The following is a 9,443-nucleotide window of genomic DNA, read 5'->3' as shown; positions in this document are numbered from 1 at the left end:
GGCTTCCTTGTAAATAATTAAATATAATGTCATTTCATTGGTCTAGCTGTAGCAATGGGAGTTTGTTCACTTCTCGATGAACATAAAAATTACATTGTCAGGGAATGTCATATTTTATATTGGTACTTTGTCTAACTGAGTGTTACTGTTTATGGACCAAAAATATTTTTTAAAAAATCATCCGCAAACTTATATGAGAATGGTTTCGATGAACCAAAAGAAATAACAAAATAATTAACTTGGATGTTGAGATTTAATGTATATCCATGGGTGTACATGTAACATATGTTTGTCAGTCATTTCATATCCAGTATTTGCTTATCAAACAATGTGTTGGGGTGTCAGCCATTCTGTTTACTGGACCTATGAAATTACAATTGCCCCATGTGTCCACACTGCTGGCTCATTTGTTGGTATAAATAAGATGCATCAAGTAATAATTTCATTAATACATATACATGTATCTTCTGAGGTCTCTTTCCAGCTTTTATCTTGACCTCCCGGTCTTGTTGACCACCTGCCCCCTATTTTCACCCTGGACAGGGGGAAGACCTTTGTAACAGGGAATGGTCAATAATAATAATTAAAAAAACAACAACAAAAAACAAATTAAAAACAAATTGCATTAATAAGTCTATCACATTTGTTTAAAATTAACCTGTCGCACTGTCCAATCCTTGATGTGGTGAGGTAACTTGCCTGTCTCAATGACACACACAGTTTTACCAACTTGAAGTTCTGACTCTTGATAGGGTCACCCAAGCTGGATTGGTCAAGGGGTAGAGGCTAGACTAATATGGATCACTGTCGGTCACCCAAGCTGGATTGGTCAAAGGGTAGAGGAAAGACTAAAATGGATCACTGTGGGTCACCCAAGCTAGATTGGTCAAAGGGTAGAGGCTAGACTAATATGGATCACTGCAGGTCACCCAAACTGAATTGGTCAAAGGGTATAAGCTAGACTAATATGGATCACTGCAGGTCACCCAAGCTGAATTGGTCAAAGGGTATAAGCTAGACTAATATGGATCACTGCAGGTCACCCAAGCTGGATTGGTCAAATGGTATAAGCTAGACTAATATGGATCACTGCAGGTCACCCAAGTTGGATTGGTCAAAGGGTATAAGCTAGACTAATATGGATCACTGCAGGTCACCCAAGCTGGATTGGTCAAAGGGTAGAGGCTAAACTAATATGGATCACAGTGGTCACCCAAGCTGGATTGGTCAAAGGGTAGAGGCTAGACTAATATGGATCACTGCAGGTCACCCAAGTTGGATTGGTCAAAGGGTATAAGCTAGACTAATATGGATCACTGCAGGTCACCCAGGTTGGATTGGTCAAAGGGTAGAGGCTAAACTAATATGGATCACAGTGGGTCACCCAAGCTGGATTGGTCAGAGGGTAGAGGCTAGACTAATATGGATCACTGCATGTCACCCAAGCTGGATTGGTCAAAGGGTAGAGGCTAGACTAATATGGATCACTGCAGGTCACCCAAGCTGGATTGGTCAAAGGATACAGGATAGACTAATATGAATCACTGCAGGTCATCAAGGTTGGATTGGTCAGAGGGTAGAGGCTAAACTAATATGGATCACAGTGGGTCACCCAAGCTGGATTGGTCAGAGGGTAGAGGCTAGACTAATATGGATCACTGCATGTCACCCAAGCTGGATTGGTCAAAGGGTAGAGGCTAGACTAATATGGATCACTGCAGGTCACCCAAGCTGGATTGGTCAAAGGATACAGGATACACTAATATGAATCACTGCAGGTCATCACGGTTGGATTGGTCAGAGGGTAGAGGCTGACTAATATGGATCACTGCAGGTCATCCAAGCTGGATTGGTCAAGGGGTATAAGCTAGACTAATATGGATCACTGCAGGTCACCCAAGCTGGATTGGTCAAGGGGTATAAGCTAGACTAATATGGATCACTGCAGGTCACCCAAGCTGGATTGGTCAAGGGGTATAAGCTAGACTAATATGGATCACTGCAGGTCACCCAAGCTGGATTGGTCAAAGGGTAGAGGCTAAACTAATATGGATCACAGTGGGTCACCCAAGCTGGATTGGTCAGAGGGTAGAGGAAAGACTAATATGGATCACTGCAGGTCACCCAAGCTGGATTGGTCAAAGGGTAGAGGCTAGACTAATATGGATCACTGCAGGTCACCCAAGCTGGATTGGTCAAAGGATACAGGATAGACTAATATGAATCACTGCAGGTCATCAAGGTTGGATTGGTCAGAGGGTAGAGGCTGACTAATATGGATCACTGCAGGTCACCCAAGCTGGATTGGTCAAGGGGTAGAGGCTAGACTAATATGGATTACTACAGGTCACCCAAGCTGGATTGGTCAAGGGGTAGAAGCTAGCCTAATATGGATCACTGCCAAAGATGCATGGAAAAGTCAAACTACTTATAGGGAGTTTGTTTTATTTATTTATTTATTTATTTATTAATCATCGGCTGTTGGGTTTCAAACATTTAGTAATTTTGACATACAGTCTTAGAGAGGAAACCTGCTACATTTTTCCATTAGTAGCAAGGGATCTTTTATATGCACCATCCCACGACTTTTGATATATCAATCATGGTGCACTAGCTGGGACAAGAAACAGCTCAATGGGCCCACCGATGGGGATTGATCCCAGACCGACCGTGCATCAAGCGAGCACTTAAGCACTGAGCTACATCCTGCCCCACTTACAGGGAGGTGCCTAACTGCAGCTCAACACAACACATTCACTCACAAGCGTTTGTAGAAGAAGAAATGTTAAATGATAGACTCGTATTACTCTCATGGTTTACCACACTCACTTCATTGATCTCGGGATTCATGCTTCCCAGCATGCGGTTGTTGATTCCCGCACCTCGTGGGTCAATTGCTGCAGCTGCAACGACAAATCAAATTACATGTAAATCAATTTATTGAAAGTTGTGAAAGTTTGTTTTGTTTAACGACATCACTAGAGTACATTGATTTATTAATCATCGGCTATTGGAAGGAAGGAAGGAAGGAAGGAAATGGTGTATTTAATGATGCACTCAAACATTTTATTTATGGTTATGTGGCGTCAGACATATGGTAAAGAACCACACAGATATTTAGGGAAGAAACCCACTGTCGCCACTTCATGGGCTACTCATTTTGATTAGCAGCAAGGGATCTTTTATATGCACATCCCATAGACAAGATAACACATACCACAGCCACTGAAGCACCAGTCATGGTGCACTGGCTAGAGTGAGAAATAGCCCAATGGGCTCACTGACAGGGATCGATCCCACACTGACCGTGCATCAAGTGAGTGCTTTACCACTGGGCTACGCACTGAGCATTTGTTTTGTTCAATGGATCACATTGATTTATTTATAATCGGCTATTTTATATGCACCATCCCACAGACAGGATAGCACAAACCATAGCCTTTGATATACCAGTCATGGTGCACTGGCTGCAATGAGAAATAGCCCAGTGGTTTACTGAAAGAGACTGTCCTGAGTGTGATTCTTACTAAAATTACATTATATTATTTTCTTGTTTAGAATATCCGTGTCTTTATGGTCCATGTGTTTCTGGTTATCCGAATGTTTGTAGTAGATTTCACTGTTCTTAGACTAGTACATGTAATTCCATCAGCATTAAAATGTATACATTAAGAAATAAAATGAAGTTTAGCTACTACAAACACTAGGACGACCAGAAACAAACAGAATATATATGCAGGCACTGATTTTCTAATAAAAATAAATTAATTAATATGTAATATTATTTTTAGTTAGTGGTTAAAAAAGCTTTGTTTGTGGAAGATGTTAACATTGGCAGCAAACTCAGGGCAGTCTAGTTAACATTTGGGGTGGGATCTACATGTAGTTTAGTCCGAGTACTCTGCCAACTGAGAGATAGACGGACATTTTGATGGTTATGATTGCTCTCTCTGTCAGATATAAGTCTATATAGCGAACACACGGAATGGCTGTCTACCACATGGTAGGCAAAGATTCCCGCTCTAATACAACAAAAATTCTAAGTTCTAATACCTTTACATTGATCATTTTCGAGATTGCCAATAACAAATATTTTACACTAATACACACACTGCATGAAGAAACCCGACAGCACAACCTTTCTATAATGTTCCAGTTAAATACGTAGTGGCTGACAGGTTTCTTCCTGTAGTGTGTGTATTAGTGGTGAATAAGCAAAATATTTGTTATCAGTGAACTCGAAAATTATTAATGTAAAGGTATTGAGCGGCAAACTTAGAATTTTTGTTGTATCAGAGTGGTAATCTTTGTCTATCGTGAGGTAGTCAGCCATCCCGTGTTTTCACTGTAGAGTAATCTCTCACAGAGAGAGAGATCATAACAGTACAAATGTCCGTCTAGCTCTCAAACGGCACAGTAACTCAGTTGATAGAGCTTTGATGCTTTGGTCATAGGATTGAAGCCCTTGGATGTACCCATTTTCTGATTGGATCTTGCCCTACAACTGGTATATGTAAAGTAATGGTATGTGCTGACAGCTGTCATGTCTGTGGCAAAGTGCAGATAAAAGATCCCTTGCTGCTTACGAAAAAAATGTAGTGGATTTCCTTGTATATAATTATGTCAACTTTATTAAACGTTTGACATTCAACAGCCGGTGATTAATAAATCAATGTGCTCTAGTGGTGTCATTACAGATAACTGTTTTTAACTAAAGACTACATATATATACATATATATATATATATATGTGTGTGTGCCAGAATTATCAATTGTTTGACATCCAATATCTGAAGCACATTGATTAATTAATCATCACCTATTGGATGTCAAACATTTGGTAATTCTGACATGTAGTTATCAGAGGAAACCCGCAAGTTTTCCTAATGCAGCATGGTATCTTTTATATGAATCATCCCACAGACAGGATAGTACATACCACAGCCTTTGATATATACTAGTTGTGGTGCATTGGCTGGAATGAAAAATAGCCCAATGGGCCCACCGATGAGCATCGATCCCAAACTGACCGCACATCAAGCGAGCGCTTTACCACTGGCCTATGACCTGCCCCTACTCTAGCTGGAAGGATCTTAATTAATACCAGTGTATGCTTTTAAAGGGCCTATCCTAACTTTGATGCATTGTAAGATATTTTCGACCAGTAACAATTTTTTACAACAAAATAAAAAGAAGAAAAAAGTCAGAACCACATTGTTAACAACTACGGTAAATTATTCTCCTAATTTTAGTTACCGACAGATTTTTCTCACATTTTGTCCAGATAAATCGTGATCGATATCTGTCTGTACAAAATGTGAGGAAAATTTAACAGTAATTAAAGGCAGGAGAGTAATTTACTGCAGTTGTTAACAATGTGGCTCGGACTTCAGTATCACATATTAAATATATAGTTTCTTGTTTAGAATATCAGGTGTGTCTGATTGTCCTACTATTGTTAAGTAGCCCAAACTGGATTTGGTGTTCCAATAATTTTGTATGTAAGAAAAAAAAATATATACATGTATTAGGAAATAAACTGAAGTTTGAACCTAGTGCAAACACTATAATGATCAGAAACACATTAATATACCATTACTAATATTTTATTTAGAAAAATATATTTAATATTATAGTCGTTAAAAAGTCTCTGTTGGTCAGCATCATCTTAACAATCGTAGAAAACTCAGGATAGTCCCTTTAAAATTAATTATAAATGTTGAAAAAAACTTCATGGAACTAACCTTCAGGTCTTGTTCTGTGATGTTTCAGTCTCTCCTACATGTTATCATATATCTAACCTTCAGGTCTTGTTCTGTGATGTTTCAGTCTCTCCTACATATTATCATATATCTAACCTTCAGGTCTTGTTCTGTGATGTTTCTCTCCTACATATTATCATATATCTAACCTTCAGGTCTTGTTCTGTGATGTTTCAGTCTCTCCTACATATTATCATATATCTAACCCTCAGGTCTTGTTCTGTGATGTTTCAGTCTCTCCTACATATTATCATATATCTAACCTTCAGGTCTTGTTCTGTGATGTTTCAGTCTCTCCTACATATTATCATATATCTAACCTTCAGGTCTTGTTCTGTGATGTTTCGGTCTCTCCTACATATTATCATATATCCAACCTTCAGGTCTTGTTCTGTGATGTTTCAGTCTCTCCTACATATTATCATATATCCAACCTTCAGGTCTTGTTCTGTGATGTTTCAGTCTCTCCTACATATCATATATCCAACCTTCAGGTCTTGTTCTGTGATGTTTCAGTCTCTCCTACATATCATATATCCAACCTTCAGGTCTTGTTCTGTGATGTTTCAGTCTCTCCTACATATCATATATCTAACCTTCAGGTCTTGTTCTGTGATGTTTCGGTCTCTCCTACAGGTAACTCACCTTCAGGCCTTGTTCTGTGATGTTTCGGTCTCTCCTACAGGTAACTCACCTTCAGGCCTTGTTCTGTGATGTTTCAGTCTCTCCTACATATTATCATATATCTAACCTTCAGGTCTTGTTCTGTGATGTTTCAGTCTCTCCTACATATCATATATCTAACCTTCAGGTCTTGTTCTGTGATGTTTCAGTCTCTCCTACATATCATATATCCAACCTTCAGGTCTTGTTCTGTGATGTTTCAGTCTCTCCTACATATCATATATCTAACCTTCAGGTCTTGTTCTGTGATGTTTCAGTCTCTCCTACATATCATATATCTAACCTTCAGGTCTTGTTCTGTGATGTTTCGGTCTCTCCTACAGGTAACTCACCTTCAGGCCTTGTTCTGTGATGTTTCGGTCTCTCCCGCTGAGCAGCTACGTGTATTTCTTCTTCAGATGCTGCACCATCGTCATCTCTCATCAGGACCTGGAAACCTTCAGGTTTCGGTCTCTCCTACATGTTATCATATATCCAACCTTCAGGTTTCGGTCTCTCCTACATGTTATCATATATCTAACCTTCAGGTTTCAGTCTCTCCTACATGTTATCATATATCTAACCTTCAGGTCAAGTTCTTCAAACAACAACTGATTAAAGGAAACATGAAATTTTTTTTTTCTGCCTCTGTAGTGGCTTGCACTTGCATCATACATACACCTTGTTTGTTCTGTGATGTTTCGGTCTCTCCTACATGTTATCATATATCCGAGGTCTTGAGCATTCCTACATCTGCACCTCTCCTACATGTTATCATATATCCAACCTTCAGGTTTGTTCTGTGATGTTTCAGTCTCTCCTACATATCATATATCTAACCTTCAGGTCTTGTTCTGTGATGTTTCGGTCTCTCCTACAGGTAACTCACCTTCAGGCCTTGTTCTGTGATGTTTCGGTCTCTCCCGCTGAGCAGCTGTGTATTTCTTCTTCAGATGCTGCACTGTCTCTTCATCAACCTTTCAGATAAACAGTGAACAAGCTCTTCAAACAACAACTGAAATAATTTTCAGAGCATCAATGTTTAATGCTCTGCACCTTCAATTTTTAAAAATTAATATTCTTAGTTTGCAGATGTGTGAAACTGCTCTTCTAATTTGAGATGTCTTACCTGAAATAATTATCAAGAGAATAATGGTTTGCTCTGCAACTGTTTCCAAATGAAGAAAGTTCTTTTAATTATCAAGAGAATAATGGTTTGCTCTGCAACTGTTTCCAAATGAAGAAAGGTCTTTTAATGATGTATGTTACGCTATGACTGATTGCATTCCAACATTACGGTGAGAGTGAAGATGGAGCACTCGAAACAGGAAAAAAACTCCCAATTCCATTGATAGTGATCGATCCTGTGACCTACCACACCTGAGGCGAGCGCTCTACCACTGGGCTATGTCCCATCTCACACTAGCAACAGAACGAAAGAAATGTCTTATTTAATAACACATTCAACATATTTTAACTACGGTAATATCCATGTGCTGGACATTACATGTATGTCACACATGGTTTAGGACCACAGACATACATGTAACTGGAGAGGATACTCACTTTTGCCACTCCATGGGCTACTCTTTTCGATTAGGCAAAAAAACTTTAAAAAGGACCTAAGTTCCAGAATTTATGACTTTTTTTTTCTTTTCATTTTTTTTTTTTTTTTTTAAAGCATACATGTAGATTGCACAAAAAAGGTGGGTATATTTGATACTGAAACAAAGGGTATATTTAAACTGAAATCAGAATGCATGATGACATTTTGGCTCCAAATATGGTTTGTTGTCATAGCAACAAAAGCCCGGCAAAAATCAATGTTATACCGCAGGAAATAAATTTAAAAAGAACATGTGAGGGTCAAAATCAAAACATGTGCTGACCAGAGACCAGAAATTAATTTTGTTTGGCCGTAGCAGCAAAATATAATTTCTATGCAGCATTCCACATACAGGATTGTACATACCCCAGCCTTTGTTACACCAGTTGTTGAGCACTGGTGGAACACAAAATGGCCTAATGGGCTCAACAGATAAGGATCCATTCTACACCGACTGCATCAAGCGAGTGCTTTACCACTAGGCTATGTTGCGCTCCCACTAGCAATGGATTTTAATCCTGAAAACAACTTGTTTAAAACTACAAGCAACCTTCTCCATGAGCAAAATCAGCTGGCAAGCTGAAGATCACTCTCCAGGTGAGAGTGGAGGGGAGCACGGGTGACACAAGTTAAAGTTGCTAGTGTGACACTGAAATGGGTTTTTGCTCATCACTTAAGCAGACATATTTTCAAAAATTTGGTAGATTGCACCAAGCATGCAATTAAGTTCAAGCTACATAAGAAATTTGTTTTGTTTAATGACACCACTAGAGCACATTGATTAATTAATCATCGGCTATTGGATGTCAAACATTTGGTAATTCTGACACATACATGTAATCATCAGAGGAAATCCGCTACATTTTTCCTAATGCAGCAAGGGATCTTTTATATGCACCATCCCACATGTAGACAGAATAGCACATACCACGGCCTTTGATATACCAGTCGTGGTGCACTGGCTGGAGTGAGAAATAGCTCAATGGGCCCACCAATGTGGGTTGATCCCGTAGAGCGACCGCGCATCGAGCAAGCGCTCTACCACTGGGCTACGTCCCGCACTTAAAGCTACATAAAGGAAGTAAATAAAACTAAAGAAAGAAATGTTTTATTTAACGATGCACTCAACACATTTTATTTACGGTTATATGGCGTCAGACATATGGTTAAGGACCACACAGATTTTGAGAGGAAACCCGCTGTCGCCACTACATGGGCTACTCTTCCGATAGGCAGCAAGGGATCTTTTATTTGCGCTTCCCACAGGCAGGATAGCACAAACCATGGCCTTTGTTGAACCAGTTATGGATCACTGGTCGGTGCAAGTGGTTTACACCTACCCATTGAGCCTTGCGGAGCACTCACTCAGGGTTTGGAGTCGGTATCTGGATTAAAAATCCCATGCCTCGACT

At 39.5% G+C, this 9,443-nt stretch overlaps 1 protein-coding gene across 4 annotated transcripts in view; it reads right to left on the bottom strand.

Annotated features, from left to right (window-relative positions):
- Nucleotides 1-2,830: 2,830 nt before the first annotated feature.
- LOC121378714 (clusterin-associated protein 1-like) overlaps nt 2,831-9,443 on the bottom strand; it is a 31,150-nt gene continuing 24,537 nt past the window's right edge. For 3 of the 4 annotated variants that reach the window (XM_041506997.1, XM_041507001.1, XM_041506998.1), the window contains 2 exons: nt 6,779-6,875; nt 2,831-2,903 (listed from right to left, as the gene is read on the bottom strand). In XM_041506997.1, coding sequence (XP_041362931.1) covers nt 6,859-6,875 — 17 coding nt within the window. In that variant the 3' untranslated portion in view covers nt 2,831-2,903; nt 6,779-6,858. The remainder of the gene's footprint in view (nt 2,904-6,778; nt 6,876-9,443) is intronic. The other variant, XM_041507000.1, reaches the window with a different exon arrangement.

Source organism: Gigantopelta aegis, chromosome 8 (genome assembly GCF_016097555.1).
Source record: "Gigantopelta aegis isolate Gae_Host chromosome 8, Gae_host_genome, whole genome shotgun sequence".
NCBI classification, from domain to species: domain Eukaryota; kingdom Metazoa; phylum Mollusca; class Gastropoda; order Neomphalida; family Peltospiridae; genus Gigantopelta; species Gigantopelta aegis.
Note: the sequence above shows the minus strand (reverse complement) of the source record. Positions and strands in the feature narration are given on the sequence as shown.